This window comes from Ursus arctos, unplaced genomic scaffold (genome assembly GCF_023065955.2).
Source record: "Ursus arctos isolate Adak ecotype North America unplaced genomic scaffold, UrsArc2.0 scaffold_14, whole genome shotgun sequence".
NCBI lineage: Eukaryota > Metazoa > Chordata > Mammalia > Carnivora > Ursidae > Ursus > Ursus arctos.
In genome coordinates, this window is record NW_026622808.1 from 27,394,915 (window position 1) to 27,415,749 (window position 20,835).

General features: G+C 53.1%; 1 protein-coding gene across 8 annotated transcripts in view; it reads left to right on the forward strand.

Moving 5' to 3' along the window:
• MYO9B (myosin IXB) overlaps window positions 1–20,835 on the forward strand; it is an 85,728-nt gene that overhangs the window by 16,577 nt on the left and 48,316 nt on the right. For all 8 annotated transcript variants that reach the window (XM_057311618.1, XM_057311621.1, XM_057311619.1 and 5 more), the window contains exon 2: window positions 2,776–3,671. In XM_057311618.1, coding sequence (XP_057167601.1) covers window positions 2,832–3,671 — 840 coding nt within the window. In that variant the 5' untranslated portion in view covers window positions 2,776–2,831. The remainder of the gene's footprint in view (window positions 1–2,775; window positions 3,672–20,835) is intronic.

Here is a 20,835-nt window from a genome sequence, read left to right on the forward strand (position 1 = left end):
TTTGAGGTCCATCCATACTGTAGCGTGAATCAGGGCCTCGTTCCTTTTTATGGCTGAGTATTCCATTGCGTGGAGGGACCACAGTCTGCTCGTTCATCAGCTTATAGACCCTTGGGTGGTTTCCACCTTTTGGCTGTTGTGAATTATGCTGCTATGATCATGCATGTACAAGGATTTCTTTGAACACCTATTTTCAGTTATTTTAGGTCTATACCTAGGAGCGGAATTGTTGGGTCTGTACGTTTTGTTTTGTTTTCTCGTCCTCTTTCTTTCACTCAGCACACAGATTCTGAGATTGTTCCGCGTGGTTCCATGCTGTTGCGCGGATCAGAGGTTGGTCCCTTCTCCTGGCTGAGTAGTGTTCGTCGTGTGGCCGGTTTGTTCATCCATTCACTGGTTGATATACATTTGAGTTGTTTCCAGCGTGAAGCTCTTAGAAACATTGCCACAAAGAACATTCGTGTACAATCCCTGTAGGGACATCTGCTTCGTTCTTCTTGAGTAACTCCTAGGAGGGGGAACTGCTGGGTCACATGCTAGTAGTATAACTAACTTCTAAAGAAATTGCCTAAGTTATATCCAAAATAGATGAGCCGTGTAATCTAATACAGTGTGTCTGCCTTATCCTGTGGCTGTTTGAAGACATTTAGCAACGTTTGTATCTGTTGATCTCCTGCCTAAATGTATCAATCCCAAGGACATGCTTAGAGTTGTCCATAAAGATGTGTGTCCAAGAAATCAGAAACCAGCTGCCCACTGGTAGCAGAAGGATCACGTGCCTCACGATTTGTGTGTACAGTGACATTCCAGGAAGGCATTAAAAATCATGTGTCAGTGTGTATCTTATGACATGGGGAAGCATTCACGTGTACCAACATACACATAAAGAACAATCCGAGTTCTGTTAAGACGTATGTGACATCTGTTAAACTGGAAGATAAAACACACCAAAATGACTTAATGTAGGAGAAAGTTTTAAAAAATAAATATTCCCACCTCCCCCCCGACCTACCTACCTGTTGCCGCTGCCTACAGCCGGCCACGTAAGTCTTTAAAACAGCTTCATTACTGGTAGTTTTGTTCAGCCTCCCCTCCCCCGCCCTCCTAACCCTGCCGCAGGACTTGGTTTCCCAGAGTTCGAAGCATCTCAGCCTCTAGCGGCCCCTCACACTCCTGCTGCTGAGTCATGCTTTGTCTAGGAGACAGGTCAGCAAACTTTTTTTTTTTTTTCAGCTAACTTTTTCTGTAAAGGACTGGAGAATAAGTACGTTTGGCTTTCCAGGCCATAAGGTTACAATCTGTCACAACTAGTCAGTTCTGCTGTTAAAACAGAAGCAACCACAGATGATATGTAAGCGAATGGGCTACATTCCAATAAAACTTTATTTACAAAAACAAGGAGTGGGCCTTCCCTACCTTCCTCCCTCCTTTCTGCCTTCCTGCTGAACGAACTCCTCTTCGTCCTTCAGAACCCTTCTTTGATGTTGCCACTCTCCTAAAGCCTCTGGCTCTCAAGGGCAATAACTTCTCGTTTGCAGGGTTGACACACTCTCACATTTGTTTGCATACCAGCTGCTCCCACCGGACTTTGAACCAAGGTCTAGTTCATCTTTGTATCTTCAGCTGCGCTTAGGTGACCCACACTGAGCCCACACAGGACCCACACAGCATTTGTGTCTCTGACTCCAAGACGCAAAATGAACTGTTGGCAGCATTGGCTGCATTTTCTCTTTTTCCTATAATATGTCTTAAGAAGCAAATGATTTTTTTTTAAATAAACTTTTTATGTCGGAGTCATTTTAGATCTACAGAAAAGTTGCAGAGACAGCAGAGTTCCCTATACCCCTCCCCTAGCTTCCTCAAATCTTAGATGATCTTATAAACACCTTACAATATCAGGACATATTTGTACAATTATGAGATGGGCGTCGGTGTCCTGCTCTTAACCAGCCTCCTGATGTTATGTGGATGTCACCAGTTCTTCCATTCGTGTCCTCTCTCCAGTCAAGGACCCCATCCAGGGAACCCCACTGGATTTAATTGTCAAGCCTCCCCAGTCTCCTCCTGTCTGGTTGGTTCCTTGGTCTTTCTGTGTTGTTTAAGACCTTGGCAGTCTTGGGGGAAGACTGGCCAGGTGTCCAGCAGGATACCTCTGATGTGGGTCTGTCTCGTGGGTTCTAGAAGCAAATGCACTCTGAGCAGTTCTCTCAAATGAGTTTTGGGGGGCTCTCCCTGACAAAGTCCTCCCCCGTGGAGTTTCAGAATCCCCGAGTTTCAGGACAGGTTCAGTCTTGCTCAACCCACCACGCCTCCTGCTGCCCCTTGTGTGTTTTGGGGACATAACCAAGGCCCACGGGGGGGCTTGGGGAGCCACTGGGGGAGGTTTTGTCAGAGAGAGGAGACCAGGAAGGATGTGGGCTGGGAAGGGCTTGACCAAGAGATGGTCATGGCCATTAGACTTGAAAGTCTAAGAGGCTGACCCTGGGGTGGGGGTGGTGGGGCAAGAACAGGGGTTGGGATGGTGCAAACTCCAGGGGACGAGTCTGGTCTTGGGGGGTAGGAGGTCTGATGATGTCACTTTGTAAGAGTCACACACCTTAGGTTGGGTCACACTTAAGGACAGATGGAGGCTCTTCTGCCCTTCTTGCTTCAAGAGAGAGCCCTGTTAGGGGCAGGAGATTTCCTTCTGGCCGAGGGGTGGGTGTCATTGCCGTCCCCCACGCACCCACCCACCCACTCACCACCACTCTGACCATGCCACCCCCTCCCTTCTAGCTCCAGGACGCGTGCCCCGAGCCCGGGAGGCATGCTGAGGCCAGGCCGCTGGCAGGATGAGTGTGAACGAGGCAGGCAGCTCCGGCCGCGGGGGGCAGGCAGCCTACCACCTGCACATCTACCCGCAGCTGGCCACCAGCGAGAGCCGGGCCTCATGCCGTGTGACCGCCACCAAGGACAGCACAACGTCCGATGTCATCCAGGATGCCATCGCCAGCCTGCAGCTAGATTGTACCAAGTGCTACGTGCTGGTGGAGGTGAAGGAGACAGGTGGGGAGGAGTGGGTGCTGGATGCCAACGACTCACCTGTGCACCGCGTGCTGCTGTGGCCCCGGCGGGCCCAAGACGAGCACCCGCAGGAGGACGGCTACTACTTCCTGCTGCAGGAGCGCAACGCCGACGGCACCATCAAGTACGTGCACATGCAGCTGGTGTCCCAGGCCACGGCCACCCGGCGCCTGGTGGAGCGCGGCCTCCTGCCCCGGCAGCAGGCGGACTTTGACGACCTGTGCAACCTCCCCGAGCTGACCGAGGAGAACCTCCTGAAGAACCTCAAGCACCGCTTCCTGCAGCAGAAGATCTACACGTACGCGGGGAGCATCCTGGTGGCTGTCAATCCCTTCAAGTTCCTCCCCATCTACAACCCCAAGTACGTGAAGATGTACGAGAACCAGCAGCTGGGCAAGCTGGAGCCGCACGTGTTCGCACTGGCCGACGTGGCCTACTACGCCATGCTCCGGAAGCGCGTCAATCAGTGCATCGTGATCTCGGGCGAGAGCGGCTCGGGCAAGACGCAGAGCACGAACTTCCTGATCCACTGCCTCACCGCGCTGAGCCAGAAGGGCTACGCCAGCGGCGTCGAGAGGACCATCCTGGGCGCCGGCCCTGTGCTGGAGGTGAGCCGGGCCGTCGGCGGGAGGGGCCCTCTGCCTCAGAGCGCGGGTTTTATTCTCATTCAGGTCCGGTGAGACCACTGCCCTCGAGAAGATAGTTGGTTATACCCACTGTCAGTTTCCTAGAAATGGGGGTGCTCAGCAAGCCACACAGGGCCGCACTGGGAAGCACCAGGGCCGGTAGGGAGAAACGTGGGCAGAGCCTTTGCTGGGGTGGTCATGGGAAGGAACAGGTGAGCCGGAGTATGCAAACTTAAGATTGGCTCAGTGGAATGATTCCAGGGATCTGGGAAGTAGGGCGGCTGCCCTGGTTGTCTGGTACCTGGCCCTGGGGTGATCAGGGCAGGAGCTAGTGGCCCAGGGTGCAAGAGCCTGGAAACAGACGTGGTGGGGGCGTGGGCTCCGAAATGGTTGGTTTGCCTACACAAGGCGCACTCACAGGCGAGTCCTTTGCTCTCAACAGTTAGCTAGCCCTGGGAGGGGCAGTCCTTTCAAGGTCAGCTGCGTCCCCTGATATAAAAGCATCAGAATGTGGGGGGTGGGGGGGAGAAAGTCCTGATTAATACACTATTAATGTGTGTGGGGTAGCAGTCTATACTCCAGTTCCCAGAAAGAAAAAGGTGGCAAGTCCAAACTGAGAAATTCATGACCGGGTGTTGTCTGCGGTGGAGCCCATGGTTCAGAAGGGAGCCAGGAAGGCAGGGTGCAGACCTGGGGGCTAGGGGGACAGTGACGCTGAGGGAGGGAGCCTCCTGGCATCACCGTAAAGTCTGTGAGGGATGGAGTGCCCTCCATCCAGTGTCCCCATTGGCCAAACTCCACAGAAGCCACTAATGATGGGTCACTGTGCCTGAGCCTTCTGGACGCAGGGGCGGTGGCAACGACCACACAGCATCCCTCACTCTTGGGGTCTTGGGACCAAGTGCATCCATGTCTCAGAACGTGCTCTGATTGTCATCACCTGGTGAGGGCTGGGACGACGCATGGGCCCAGGGTCTGTGCCTATGGGTTTAGAGTTCAGGGCTCTGTTCTTTTTTTTCCTTTAATTAGCTTTTATAATAAGTAAGTAATTCTGAATAAGGTTTATTAAATATAATAATATAAGTTATTATATTTCTTAAAGCAGTTTAGACTGATAGAGACATCGATCAGACAGTACAGAGTTCCCATATACCCCCCCACTCGCCCTCCCCATCCTTTCCCCATTATTAACGTCTTGCATTAGCGTGGTACATTTGTTGCAATAAATGAGCCACTGTCAATACATGATTATTAACTGAAGTCCATGATTGACACTGGGGTTCACTCTTGGTGTTGTATACTCTGTGGGTCTGGGCAAAGGCACAGTGTCACGTATGTACCATTACACGGTCCCCAAGGTCTGGGCACCTCCTATTCATCTCTCCCAAAGTGTTGGCCTCCAGCCTCTGGCTGACCTCCCCCCCCCCCCCCGCCCCCAAGCTGAAGGCCTGACACAGCCACCTTGCTGCCATGCAAATTCGCTAAAAGCCCATCGAGGCTGTGCCTGCCGAGTACATTTCAGTTCCTCTTCCTCTCTGATGATCTCTGAGATCATGAGCAAGAAAGTCACTGGGGTTGTGCAGTCTGGCCCTGCGCCAACAGGTACAGCCAGCCTGTTTCTTCTCTGTGTTAGTCGTCATTTTTTTGTGCAAACTTTTCAAAAACTACAGAGTAATCAGCCACAGAGTGTGTTTTTCTCTTTAATGCGGTGCGCCCCGCATGTCTTGCCTGCTTTGTTTTGATCATCAGTGCCTTCTACAAATACTGTGAGCATGTCTGCCATGTGCCAGGCACCGTTCTAGGCCCCGGCCTGCATGGTGGCCCAAATCTACACAAAGGCCTGTCTCCGCAGAGCGGTCACCCCAGTGATGAGGAGTCAGGCAGCAAAATAAACAGCAGGCCTCGTCTGCGAGCGAGGTGCCAGTAAGAACAGCAGGCATGCCCAGGGAAGAAGGGTTAAGGGAGCAGGAGGTGAGGGGTGACACTGAGCTGGGCCCAGACGGAGGTCAGATGAGCCAGAGAAAGGCCGGGAGGCTAGATAGAAAGGCGGGGGGCCTGGAGGGCACAAGATGGGGCCAGAGCAGACTAAGCAAGGGGCAGAGCAGGAGGCAGTGGGGACGGGGAGGTGATAGGGCAGCGATGGGCAGGTCGTTTGGGACCTTGTGAACTACGGGGTTTGTGTGATGTGGGAGCTACACAGGGCGTCCATAGGTTGATCTGACGCCATCCCAGCTCCACAACTCAGCCTCAGCACCAGTCAGGGGCCACGGCAGGTGCTCTAGGCCACAGCCTGGCACCACGGTCCCACATGAGATGGAACAGGCCGTCAGTGACATCAGAAGTGCGTGAGCAGGAGGGCGGATCTGGCATTTACCAAATCAGGTGTTCTGCCGAGTAGACTGTTTACCCCTCACCGAACCAGACAGGCAGGTGGCGGCGTCCATACCCCATGTGGACTCTGAGCCCAGAGGTCTCAACACAACACGGTGAGGAGGCCGGTATGGCACCGTGGCGCTGTTTCCTTCTCCAGTAAGGCCCATCCAGGGCAGCGGGCTGAGACCCGATGGCTCGCGTAACAAATGATCACAAATTGGGTGGCTTCAAACAACAGGGACCTCTTCTCTCGCAGAAGTCAGTTCAAGGGAGGGCTCCTCACCTCTTCCCGCTTCTAGAGGCTCTGGCGTTCCTTGGCTCTTGGCCCCACCACCCCAATCTCTGCTTCTGGTCAGGTGGCCTTCTCCTATAAAGACGTCAGTCAGTGGATTTAGGGCCCGCCCTAGGCCAGGATGACCTCATCCTAACTAATTACATCGACAAAGACCCCATTTCCAAATAAGGCTACATTCATAGGGGGGTCCGAACATGGCCGTTTTTGGTGACAGGTCCGCCCACAGCAAGCCCCTGGGGGGCGAGTGAGAATGTGCCTTCTTCCCTGAGGGCCGCCCCTGCTCAGTAGTTGTCCTGGGAGCTCCTCCCCTGAAGTTGCCCCAAGGGATTCTGGCACATTCTTCGAGGGCCATTAGTCACCCTTCTTGCCTAGTGTCTGCACCTCGTGAGTCAGATGCCTCTGACCCCGCCCGGCTGCCTCCCTCCAGCCTCCGCAGTGTGAGCCGTCAAGGCCAAATTTCCCCAGCGGTTAGGGTAGCTGCTGCTGGAGGGCGGTGCCCACGCTGGCTTCCAAAACAGACTGGAGCCAAATCCACGTCATGGCCATAAACGTGCTTCCTGGGGCGACCGTTTGGAAAGGGAGAAGATTGTTTTAGTTTAGAGCTGGGCTTCTCGGCCAGGCCCCACTAACGTCTGGGGCCAGGCCATTCCCTGGCGGGGCGGTCCTGTGCACTGCGGGTCGCAGAGCCGCACTCCTGGCCTCCACCCACAGATGCCAGCAGTGCCACCTCCCCCCAGATGTGACAACCGAAAATGTCCCCAGACATCACTCAGTGTCCCCTGGGGACAGATTATTCCCCAGGTGGGAACGACTGTCTTAGAGTCACAGCTCTGGATCCCATGAGACCAAGTCTTTATTCCGGCGCTGACCGTTTAGAAATTGTTCACAAGTTGCAGCCATTCTGAGCTAAGCCAGGAGTCACTTTCTAATAACAGAAATAATTTGTTGTACCTTCTTCGGGTCCAGTTTCCATCTCTCTGCGTCCTTACAACACCTCTGCTCATTTTAAAGATGAGGCAAGAGGGTCCCAGAGAGGCGTGCTGGTGTGCAAATGTCCTGGGGCTGCCACAAACAAGGGTGGAAGTTGGGGAGTGCTTAAAACAAACGGGAATCGATTCTGTCACAGTCCTGGAGGTCACAAGTCTGAAATCGAGTTGTGGGCACGTGGGATCCTTCTGGAGGCTCTGGAGGCTCTGAGGGAGAATGTGTCCCAGGCCCCTCTCCAGGCTTCTTATGGCCATCAACAGCCCTTCGGTGTTTGTCGCTTGGCTTGTGGTAGCATCTCTCCGATCTCTGCCTCTACCTGCACATGGCCTTTATCCCTTTGTGCCTCTGTGTCTCTGAGTTCCTTCCTCATATAAGGTCACTTGTCCTTGGATTCAAGGCCCACCATAAATCCAGGAAGATCTCACCTCAGGATCCTTATTTGAGTTATATCTCCAGAAACCCTATTTTCCAAATGAGGCCCCCCTCATGATGAGTTCCAGGGATCAGGACTTGGGCATATCTTTTGAAGGGACACAGTCAGCCCACTGCAGTCTGGGTTCCCCAGGCCACACCACAGGTAGCTGTGGCTGGACCATGGTGGGAACCCAGCCTGGGTCTGAGCTTGAGTTCATGGTACCACTCTATGGTCTTTGTGAAAGATTTCCTCTCTCACCTTGTCCAGGGCCAAAGAAGGCCAAAGATCGACACATCTTGTAGCATTTGGGACTTTTTCTCAGCTCCCTGAAAGGAGAAGTGGAGTTGTTTTGAGGTTTGGGTGTCGCCAGGCCACCCCCCCGTCCTGTGGGTTGCAGCTTCGCTGTGCAATTCTGACCAGAAAACAGGAAGGGGGCACTGTGGAAGCCAGTTCCAATCAGCTGGTCTGCCTGCCCCTGCAGTTAACTGTTACTGTCACTTACTGTCACCGTTTCACACGATGTCACTCGGCCCTGCTCGGCCTCCCTGCAGCCTGGCCTCCCCGCTGCCTCCAGAAACATGACATTTGTGCGGGACTCTTGTTTTAGCTCAGAAACACTGAGGGCACAGAAGGCAGGCTCACTAGGTCAGTGAGCAGCCTGGGTTCCTCCCTCCCATGTGCTGGGGTCCTCTGCCCATCCTGGGGGGCCCTCAGAGAACCTGGTGACTCTAGACACGACCACCAAGGCCTCAGCTGCAGGGCTGGCCGCAGAGCGTGCCCAGACATGCTCCTTTTCCCGGGCCCGCAGACCTCAGCATCAGGGCTGATGGAGTGGGCCTCAAGGTTGGGGTTCTCTTTCCTGAACTGTGACAGTTGTCACCAGCATTTGCTGATGCGCACAGGGTTATAATTTCGAAAGCAGAAACGAAACAAGGATGCTTGCTGGCCAGGCCATTTTCCCAAGCAGCCAAAGGCTGCTACTGTGTGCTGGGGTTCCAGGCCTTTCGTGTAGCCACCATGGCCTGGCCCATGCAGAGGCGGGAGGCTGAGAGATTGTGACACCCTGAGCCACCTGCCACACCCGCAGGAGGAGGCCAGTGACCCGGGACAGCAAGATGTGGGACCCAGGGGGTGGGGGTCCTGGAGCTCACGGCTGCCCCTGACTCGCCTCGAGGGGCTGCGAAGGAGCCAGTCCGGGGACTGACATCTGTGCCAACCTCAGTCCTGAACACCAGTCCCCTTTAGGACCCACAAACCCAGTCTCATGTGACCCCAGGCGGCTCCCAGCCCTGCTCCACCCACCAGGCTGCTGGGTCTGTTCCCAGGACCATCTGTTAGCACTGGTTCGGTCCACCCAGAGAGGTCACCCAGAACTGCATGCCATTACCCACCTTGCCCTTTGCTCTCAGGGACACCGGCCCAGGCCGTATCCTTTATTCCCACAACTGCGTGGACAGGCCAGCCTCTGCCCGGTGTTAGGGGCACACAGCTGAAGCCACTCAGCCAGGGTGACAGAGGTTTCCAGAAACAAGGTTCCAAAAACAGGGATATGTATGCTTCTGCAGGTAGGGTCTCTATTGAAGACCTTTCCTGAGACATAATTCACGCATGTTGAAGTGTACAGTTCAGTAGTGTTCGGTACATTCATGATGTTGTGTAACCCTCACCTCTGTCTAGTTCCAGAACATTCCCATCCCCCCAGAAAGAAACACCACAAGCAGTCACTCCCCATCGCTCTCCCCCAGCCCCTGGCAACCACCAGTCTGCCTGCTATCTCTGTGGATTTGCCTCTTCTGGACACTTCCTAGCAATGGGATCCTACACTGTGTGGCCTTTTGCGTCTGGCTGCTGTCGCTCAGCACGATGTTCCCGAGGTTCACCCACGTAGCAGGAATCAGGGCTTCGTTCCTTTCTGTGGCTGAGTAATATTCCGTCCTGTGGAGAAGACCACACTGTGTTCCTCTCTCGCCAGTTGTCCCAGGACTTCATTCCTTTGTACGGCTGAGTCTGCAGTTGGGTTTTCTCCTGAGCCCTGGCCCCCTCCCAGGCCAGCACCCCCACCCCACCCCCGCATCAGTGCCTCCCTGGCCCTCATCAGAAGACTCTCAGGGTTGCCTGAGCCATGCATGCCAATAGGAGGGAAGCAGAGCCTGGCCAGCGGCCTGCTCTAGACGTACGGGGCCCTCCTAGGTGTGTCGAGGGCAGAATGGAGCCTAGGTCGTCTGTCCGTCCGTGTCACCCATCTGTGTGTACCTGCTGCACCTGCTAAGAGGCTGGCAGGCAGAGGGAGGCTGGCGCTCAGGAGCAGTGGCCAGTGAGCACACTGGGCAAGCCAACCCAGGGCCTCCAGAGGCAGATGAGAGCATTTACATACGCTGTTGGGCTACCCACGCCAAGGTGTCCAAGCAGGACAGGGTCAGAGGTGGCTGCACAGTGCTGTGTGGAGCTGCTTCTGGGTGCTGATGCAGACTGCTGTCATCCGGGGGTGCGGGGGAGGGGAGGACCTGAGCACGGGGAGCACAAAGACCCCTTGCCCCCAGTGCTTGCTGGGGGGGGTTGTCCAGTCGCGTGACCTAGCAGGCTGCACGGGCAGAGGGGGCAGGAGCAGGTGGCTGGCTGGGGTGCCTCCTGGCTGCGCGCTGCTCCCTGCCCTTTGTGTGTTAGCCACGGGGGAAGCGGGCTTGCCAGGAGGAACCAGGGTTGAGAAAGGGGCAAGTGGCCAAGGACAGGCCTCCAGGGGACCGCTTTAGGGCATGGGCCACACAGCAGGGAGGAGGCTCTGGCTGGGGAGGAAGGAGGGAAGCGGCTGGTGTCGCGCATTCACAAAGGAGAGCCAGAGCCTTCGCAGCAGGAGACGGGTTTGGGCCAGGAGCCTTTATCCAGTACCCCTCCGTTTTCCAGATCTGAGGGCCCCAAAAGCCGGGTTGCAGCTGCTGGACGTGAATATGGTGTTTTGGAGCGAGAGTCCTAAGAGCACGTGTTCTTTTGGTCTGTCGAGGGGAAGGTTGGCTGCTGCTAGGGGGTGGGGCTTGAGCTTAAGAGGGTTTAGGGCAGCAGCATGGGACACTCTAGAGAGAGGTATGCTGACCAGACAAGTCCAGGGCTGAGTCTGGGTGCACAGGCCGCCGTGGGCCTTGAGCTGGAGTCCCCAGATACTCCTGACCTGGAGTTGAGCTGGAGTAGGCGTGCAGCTTAGGGGAGGAGTGGGACAGACTTTGAGCTCCCAGAAGTCATCCCCCACACCCTGGCCAGCAGTCAAGGCTCGAGCTATTCTGGGCCATCCTTGAAGCTGGGTGGCTGGAAGGTCACTAATGTGAACATCAGGGTCAGCCATCAACAGGGGAGGGAAAGGGAGAGCCAGGGGTGGAATCCTGGGAAAATGGGCCTTATAGGGAGATTCAGTGGTGCAGAAATCGGAGAAGGTGCTGGAGGCCGAGCTACTGAGAGCCCAAGAGGCAGGTGGGCCCCACTTGGTTGACTACATAGAGCAAGGAGTTAAATCTCTGGCTGCTTCTGTCTCCAGTGTGGCCTCCCCCAGATGTTTGGGGGAGTCGTTGGTGAGGGGGCCCAGGTTGGCAGACCAACCTGAAGGAAGATAGGAGCTGAAGCCAGAACCTGGAGCAAGGGGGGGATAGGGCTGGGCAAACCCCACAGGGGCCAAGAGGTCAGCTTCAGACCTTGCGGATAGAAACACATAGAGATGAAGGCCATCGATGTGGGGCCCTCTCTGTCGTAAGGGCCATCCTGTACACTGCAGGGCGTTGGGCAGCATCCCTGGCCTTGACCCATCACGTGCCAGGAGCAGTCCCTACCCCAGGCAGGACAACCAAAATGGTGTCCAGGCATCACCAGGCGTCCCCCTGGTGGGGCTGAATCTCCCCCATTGAGAATCAGTTTTAGGTTGACTGCATGCAAAGAACGATTTCAGTGTCACAGATGTTTTATGCCTAAATAGCTTCAGATTTTTTTTCCTTTTTATTTATTTATTTATTTTTTGGTAACATTATGCCATTGTACTTACACTTCACCCCAACTATATTCAGCACCAGCAGTCAGGGTGGCTGGCAGGCAGGGATGCCTCTCCTGCTGGCTTTCTCAGTCATTCCCGGAAAGAAGAGGCTGGTGCTACTTCTCGCCCTGCCATTAGCCAGAGTCTCGCAAATGGTCACTGCCCCCACCCACCCCGCCCCCAGACCAGAAGTTGCCTCACGTCTTTGTTGCTGCCCAAATACACTTGGGTTTGGCCTTGGAAGTGGACCTTGAGTGACATCTTTAAAGTGATATTTTAAGAGCTGCTGGTCGATACCAAAAAATGCAGTTGCCCAATTCAAGCCCCTCCCACCCAGAGCCGAGAAGTCACACACTCCCTGTGGGTGTTGTTGCAAAGGAAATTTACGAGAGCACGCAAGCGGATTTCTTTTTTTTTTTTTTTTTAATTTATTTATTTATTTATTCGACAGAGATAGAGACAGCCAGCGAGAGAGGGAACACAAGCAGGGGGAGTGGGAGAGGAAGAAGCAGGCTCACAGCGGAGGAGCCTGATGTGGGGCTCGATCCCACAACGGCGGGATCACGCCCTGAGCCGAAGGCAGACGCTTAACCGCTGTGCCACCCAGGCGCCCCGCAAGCGGATTTCTGATGCAGTTCATGCTGCTTCCTAAGCCCTGGAATTCTGTCATCCCTCCACCCTTGTCCTCCTGGTGTGACTTTCAGAATATAATTGCAGGTGTTGGCTGTGGTTTGCCTCATGTCTCCCTTAGTGTCTCCCCGACAGGAAGCACACCAGGGCCACCATCATGGTTTGTGCTGCTGGGGAGCACGTGTGGTTATCTGCCCCACTTCGGCAAAATCGTGACACATTTTATTACTGCTTTTGGTTCTACCCAGGTCCATTTCTTTGCCTTTTTCATATAATGCTTCTTTTTTTTTCTTTTTTCTTTTTCTTTCTTTTTTTTTTTTTTAGTATCTTTTTCCATATTTGAAGTATAATTTCTTTTTGTAGTACCAGGAGTTGGCAGACTACAGCCCACAGGTTAAATCTGGCAGGGCCTGTTTCTATAAATAAAGTTTTATTGGCACATAGCCATGCCCACTCATTTACATATTATCTGTGATGGCTTTCGCCCAGGCTTTCACAAAGGCTGAGCAGAGCCTTTGCAGCAGAGACAGCAGAGAGCCCATAAAGCCGAACATATTTATCACTTGACCCTTTATAGGAAAGGTTAGCTGACCCCCTCATACCTGTAGCTTCACATAGAACATTCTGGAACTTTCCGCAGTTAACTTTCTTCATGCCCTCTTCTCACCTTCTGCTCAGCTCCCCACACTCAAATCTGGGAAATCAGGTTCCCACTCTCATTCCGCAGAACTGCTATCACCAACTGAAATCTTTCTGCATTTGTATCTATGCCAGGTATGGATACGTGTGTTCGTAAACATCTACCCACAGTGGGCTCTGCGGTATTGTGATTTATAAGAAGTATATGTTTGGGTTAACTCCTGTTCCTGGCACAGAACTCCTAAAACCCTTTGAATTTCCTAAGTGATGAGAATAATAAGGTGGTTATATTAATGAGGTGATTTTTGGAATGCACCTGAGGATGGGGGCTGGTTCCCAGGGGAATCAACCATGTGCTTAAAGGGTTGGAACTTTTCAGCCCCGTTCCCCTGACCTCTGGGGAGGGGAAGAGGAGCCAGAGGTCGAAATCAGTCCCCAGTGGCCCATGATTTAATCAGCTGTGCCTGAGTGACGAAGCTTCCCTAGAACAAGAAAGGAGGGAGTTGAGAGCTTGTGAGCTGGTGAGTCCATGGAGGTTCTGGCAGGGTGACACACTCAGCGAGGGCCTGGAGCTTCCTTCCTACCCTGCCCTGGCCATCTCCTCCATCTGGCTATTCCTGAGCTATGTCCTCTTCGGAGAAACTGGAAATGGAGTGAGTAAACTGGTTTCCCAGGTTCTGTGAATCGTTCTTGCAAATTAATCAAGCCCAAAGAGGGGGTTGTAGGAACCTCTGACTGATAGCCAGTCGATCAGAAAAATGGATGACAACCTTTCAGTTGGCATCTGAAGGGGGAAGCATGCAGCCTTTGTGGGACTGAGCCCTTAACCTGTGGGAGCTGATACTCTCACAGGGGAGACTGTATCAGAAGTGAGTTGAATCGTAGGACACCCAGCCGATGTTGGAGGAGAGCTTGGTGTGGGAGGGTAAAAAACCCACACGTCAGAATTAGAGTCCGAATTAGAGGTTGTTTTTTTTTTTAAGATTTTATTTATTTATTGGAGAGACAGTGAGAGAGCACAAGCAGGAGGAAGGGGCAGAGGGAGAGGGAGAAGCAGGCTCTCCACCAAGCAGGGAGCCCAACGCGGGGCTCAGTCCCAAGACCCTGGGCAGGATGTGGGGCAGACGCTTAACCGACTGAGCCACCAGGTGCCCCAAAACTGTAGAGTCTTAAAGTGGTTGGGAGGGGTCAGGAAAGGAGGACTGGGACGTCGATGTCCCAGAAAGTTCAGCAGGGCCAGCTCCAGCCTGGGGCTCTGTGCGGGCCTTCTTGCTCTCGTGCTCACGTACTCTGTGTCCCATGGGCACCTGGGAGTGTTTTAATAGCCGGCATGTTTGAGCTCTGGCTGAAGGTGGTGGAGGCCATGGGGGGCCTCTGCCTAGGCTTGTACCCTCCTGGACGGCCCTCAGAGGGTTTCCAGCTGCACCCTGCTGGCAGGGCAGCACTGTCTGTTGGGGTCACAGTGGGATGAGGACACAGAATGAGACCCCAGTTCCACCCCCACCCCCCCCCCCCCACAGCAATCCCTGGATCCTCCAGAAGCTGCTCAGAGAAGCAGCGTGAAAGCACTAGAGCTGATGGGGCCAGGCCGGAAGCGTGCACCCGGGCTAAGACCCCCCTGGAGGAAGCTAGCTAGCCTCTGAGGTGTCAGATGTGTGTCCAGGCAGACACTGGAGCTCACAGCTGGGGGATGACTCAGCCAGAGAGAGGAGCATGAGGACGAGTTTCTTGTGGCCCAGGGTGGGGGCTGGCAGCGTTCCCAGCCCCAGGGCTTAATGCAAACCAGCAGGTATGGGTATTCCCACATCACTACAAGGATGTCCTGAGAGACAGAAAATGGGAAGCAACTACCGGGAGCACCCGGATCAGAGACAGGGAAGAGAGGCAGGGTGACAGTCAGGAGACAGCCCAGCTGCAAAGCGGGAGGGGCTGCAGAAAGATGAGAGGGTGTCTGAGGGAGGTAAGGAGAGCATAGGAGTGCCCTATGGCAGTGGTGTGGGGGGAAGCGCCAGGGAAGGAGTGGCCATCTGTGGCGGAGCTCAGCGGTGCTCTCTGTCCCTCCTGTGCCCTGCAGACCTGGGGCTGCCTTTCTGGTCTGCTGCCTAAAAAAAGTGCGGAGCCCTGACACTTTGCAGCCATCGAAGGATATTTTAGACAAAAGGGGAACTTATATTTTTGGGAACGCTGTGTCTAAGAGAAAAGTGAAATTATGGGGTGTATTTTAAGCACCCAGAAAGGCCTCCTTGGAATTTACAGAAAAGGTTGATTAAAAGGCGAAGCAGATCTTGGGCCTGGGACACCCCTGCCACAGCCACCGCCCTTTCCGAATGTTATGGACACTCTGCTGCACCAGGACTGGAGAGGGCTGGGGAATGTCTGCCCATCTATCAGCCACATCTGCCTTGCTGTTTGGGGCGGGAACGCAGCTGGGCCAGGAGCAACCACACGGCCTGGCAGCCAATTTGTTTCCCAACAATTATCCAGGATAGAGGGACTCCAGTGCCCCATCCCCAGGATCACCGGGAAGCTGCCCTCTGAAATTTCCTGTGTCAGCCAGCCACCAGCTGGCCACAGCCAACTCCCAAGGCCAGGCCCTGCAAGACCGCAGTTACCTGAGGCCCCTTGAGCCTGAGGCTCGTGGTCGTCTGCCCAGCTACTGACCAACCATGTGGCCCCAGTATGGGGTTGCTGACCAGTTCTTCTTGGGGGGAGGGGAGGGTGGCACCACTTGGCAGCAGTCAGACACCCAGGCCCAGAGTCCTCCACGAGGTGGGCCCTCAAGGGATGGTATCATCACCCCCATAAGGTAACCCCCCAAAACGTACAGAGTTCCATTTAGCCTTCTGTGACTGCGGGGTCTCTGGGGCAGCTGATTTTTTAATGGAGTTCAAGGCTCACTTCTCAGCTGGGGCGATTCTGCCCTGAGGGCATGTTTGACAACATCTACAAACAGACATCTAGTGGGTAGGAGCCGGGGGTGCTGTTCAGCACCCTCCAGTGCCCAGGGCAGCCCTCTCCACAAACAAGGATCTGGCCCCAAATGCCAGCAGTGCCAAGGCCGAGCAATCTGCTGGAGTTTCGAGGCCTCCAGGATATGCAGTTACAAATCCAGCCTGGGGCTCTGGAGGCACCACGGGGACAGAGCTGCTTGTTGGGCGTGTGAATGCTTTGAGAGATGGTAAGCAGACAGGGGAGAGAGAAGATGACAAGGACACACAGCCCCTGAGGGAACATCTTCAGTCCTGCCAAAGTGCCTGGACCAGTCCTTGCCCTTCAGTATGTAGCCACGCCCCCTTCCACCCGAATTTACCACCCACCGGACTTGAGGGCCCCGAGCTGCCTCTGCCAGGAAGATAGGAGCAGGATCAGGCAGCCCAGCTCAGCTGCCTGCATTCTGTGTGACCTGCAGCAAGCCTACCTCTCTGCTTCGCCTCCTTCCCGATCTCTCACCCCAGGACCTTTGCATGCACTACACTCTCAGTCTAGAATGCTCTTGCCCGCAGTAATCTGGCTAAGTCCCACCCCAAGGCTTTCTGGGAGAGTCAAAGGTCCAGAATGTCATGTGGCCAGCAGAGTCATGCCACAGAGCCAGCACATAGCATGGCTTCTGCCACTCCACATCCTGAGGCTCAGAGGGGCCATTTGATATTCAAGGGCCATTCGTTTTTAATAGCAGGCTAGTCTAGTTCAGCAGTCCCGAGTGTCGGCTCTGGAAGAGCAGGAAGTAAGTGTGTGCTGAGATGAGGTCATAGTGACCCCCAGGTGGGGAGGGTGTCTCATGGGGAGCCAAGGACAGCCCTCCTGGGCATGAGCAGGCTTCCACACCCATTCCAGGGCTAAGTCCATAAAGATGGGAGACGCCAAGGAGGGGGTTTCGAGAGAAGCAAAGGCTGGAAGCAGGCTGGTGGTAGAAAGTCAAAGGGAAGATTGTGTCTGCCTGAAAAAGAGGCATTTGGGGCACCTGATCCCTGACTGCTGGGGCTTTCGGATCCAGTCGTCCTCCTGGGCTCAGGTCAGCAGCAGTCATGGTTCCCCCAGACCCAGGGAAGATTGAGTGACCCACCGAGGCAGGCCAGGATGTTGCTCCTACTGCCCCTTTTCAAGGCAGAGTGGATACAGTGGAGATTACTCAGTTACAAAAAGGAATAAATCACTGGCATGTGCTGTAATGCGGACGAACCATGAAAACACCATGCTGAGTGAAAGGCCAGACACAAAAGGCCACATAATCTATGATCCCATCCATATATGTCCCGAACAGGCAAGTCTGGAGAGACAGAAAGCAGATAGCAATTGCCAGGGCTGAGGGAGGGGGCCGGGGAGTGACTGCTTATGGGGACAAGGTCTTTTGGGGTGATGAAATGTTCTGGAACTAGATAGAGGTGACAGTAGCCACAACATGGTGAACATACCAAAGGCCCCTGAATTGCACGTTAAAGTGGTTAAAATGGTGAGTTTGATGTTATATGGACCTCACAGTTAAAACGGAAATGCAGAGTGGTCTCTGCATATCTGGATCACTGCCCATGGGGACTTGCCACATTCCACCCTCTGATCCCCTCCCATAGATCTTGCATTCTGCTGCCATCAGTAGCTAGAGCAGAGAGGGTTATAATGAGTGCAAGTCCCAGACCAAATTCTGCAGACACAGCTTCTTAGGAGCCCAGACACATCCTAGAGCCTAGAGTTCAGTTGGCTCTGGCCTCTTTGGTGACTTAAGGCATACTCCCACGTCTCCATCTCCCTGAGCCCCAATCCCTAAAGAATGGGCCGCAGGACCCTTAGATGGAATTTCTCAAACAAGGGAAGCAAATGTCTCAAAAATGTTTTATCCAGCCTACTTTTCCGTCCGTGGAAGCCCACTTTGAACAGTCATTACACTAATTGCTGAAACTCCAGTTGCCGAGTGATGGTAAAATGGGCCAGAGTGGGTTGGCACTGGCCACTCCACGGTCAGTATCTCGGATTAGGCCACCGCCCTTATGCAGAGGCTTGGGCCACAGTTCTGCAGGCTGATTCTACCAAGGGCCCCGTAGTCAACATTTCCATTTTAGGACCATGCAGTCTATGTCTCAATGACTTTACATTGCCTTCATAGAGCAAAAGCAGCCACAGATAATCCCTGCATGAATGGGTGGGGCCGTGTGCCAATAAAACTATTTACAAAGACAGGTGGTGGGAAAGAAGCATCAGACAGACCCAAAATTGAAGAACCTTCTGCAAAATACCCAACCAGTCCTCCTCAGAACTGTCCAGGTCTCAAAAACAAGGAAAGGCTGAGAAACTTGATGTGGAGACGCCAAGGAGACAGGATGGCTGAATGCAATAGGAGATGCTGAATGGGACCCTGGAACAGAAAAGGGGTGTTAAGGAAAAACTGAGGACATAAAAATAAAATGTGGACTTAGTTAATAAGAACTTATCAATCAGTATTGGTTTGTTAGTTGTGTCAAAGGTAATATTAATAGGGGAAAGTGGGGGCACCTGGGTGGCTCATTCAGTTAAGCGTCTGACTCTTGGTTTCAGCTCAGGTCATGATCTCAGGATCCTGAGATCGAGCCCCACGTCAGGCTCCATGCTCAGCGCAGAGTCTGCTTATCCCTCTCCCTCTGCTCCTTCTCTCTCTCTCTCCCTGGAATAAATAAAATCTTTGAGAAAAAAAAAGGGGGGGGCGACTGAATGTGAGGTACACAGGAATTTGCTGAAATAGTCTTATAACTTTTTGTAAATCTAAAACTATTCTAAAATTTAAAGTTTATATTTTTCATAAGAATATAGTCAGGTTTGGCCTGTGGGGCATAGTTTGCAGACCAGGGCTTAGATAAGCTTGCACCGCCTTGATGAGATGTTCAAAGTAAATCTCAGACAGGGAAGACCCTGGCAAACTGAACTTGGACCTCTCACACCTCCACTGGAGATAATTCCTTCTCATAACAAACCCTAAAGCCATAATTCTCGTCCTTGAATCAGAAGAACCCCCTCAGGCTCTGATTTAAGAATTTAGATTCCTTGGCCTTTCCAGAAATTCCGCAGGTCTGGGATGGGGCCCAAGACTCTGTATCTTTAACAAGCCCCCACAGCTCATACTTGGGGTCTCCGCCTTTTCTCTCCTTCTCCCCAACCCACCAGAGTGGCACGGTAATGGTGACTTGCTGTGGGAGAAGCGGCCACTGAAGTCTTAGCAATTCTGACAGATTCCCCACTACTGTAAGCAGGGAGACCCAAGATGACATGTTTGCCCACCCCAGGTATTAGGGGTAGGTTCAAAGGTGGTCCCTTCCCCAGGGATGTGGAGAGAGTTTGTAGTGCCTGCAGAAGAGTGGAGAGATGCTTTAGAGACCCTCCAGCCCACCCCTGTGAGCTCACATTTCCCCATGCAGGCAAATGCTCGGTTTTGCTGCATAGAAAGTACCAAAAGCCCTTGCTGTTCTCATCCTTGGCACCAGAGTCCATGCAGTTTGGGAATTGGGTAGGAAGGCAGTTGTCCTCCCAAGATGAAACCTTCCGTAAAGAACTGCCCACTTACAGAATGGGTCCCCTGCTCACACTCTCCTCTCAGTTCAGCCACCCCAGAGCGTGCTCTCTCCCAGGCGCGTCCCGCCCCACAAACGGCACGCAAATCAGTTGCAAAGTGAGGTTGAAAAGTCCTGCAAAAGGTGCAGAATTTCAGGCTGTATAAGTGACCGGGAGAATTGCTCAGACTCCAGTCAGTGCACCACACCCACAAGCAGCAGGTGGGGAAGAGAGCGAATGATGGCAGCCTGGGCTTCCGAAGAGAATGAGTCTCTCATGGGCTAAATATAAAGGGGTGCAGTCAGTCTATTGAAAGGAGAGGGTTTTCAGCTTGGCTCACAAAGCTCAGTTCCGACCTTGTGCTTTATGAACAAGACGCACCTAAACCGAAGCAGTTCAGGGAGCTAAAAATGAAAAGACAGGCCCAGATGTAGCAGGCAGATAGAAACAGGTGCGAACGGAGCTGCAGTTCCGCGGACACAGAGGAGGCAGAGTTCAGAGCTCTGAATGTTACATGGGACAAAGAAGAGTCATCATAATACCAAAAACCTCAGTTTACACTTGAGGTATAATAGTTGGCAATATCTGTGCACCAAACAACACAGCTGCTCAGCCTTTACAAAGTGGAAATTACGGAAGATCCTGGGAGAAACAGACGTAAACACATAGCGCGAGACTGGTTGAGTGGACAGCAAATTGGCAGGGATATAATATGCCCAAACCATGTGTGTAGGCAGATCTGTGGACCTATCATAAACCTTTCACTTTGATAGGAGACTAAATCTCAAGTATTCATGGAACATTCACAAGATTCATGCCTATATCAGGCCACAGAGAAAGCATCTAGAACTTCCAAAAGTAGAACTGTGTACAAGCAGCACTCTTAACAATGCAATGAAACTAGAAATTAATTTTTTAAAGACCCTTGCACGTGGAAATTTTTTTCAGAAAGAAACTATAAATCTCTATTAAACAACCCTTGGATGAAGAGGGATCTATAGACCAAAGTTACAGATTTTCTAAAAATCAGTGACCGAAACTGTATGTTACCAGAATCCACAGGACTATGTGAAGCAGTACCAAGAGGGCAATTTGTAGCCATAAGTACTTGATATTCATAAATAAGAATGAATGAAAGGAAGTGAATTAATTTCCCAGCTCAAAGACCTGAGAAAAAGAACCAAGTAAACCCCAAAGAGAATGATTGGCTGTCAAAATGAATAAGATGAGCCCTCGGGGATCTTGATAAATTCCTCAAATGTTTTTGGTGCCGCAAGAACCAAGC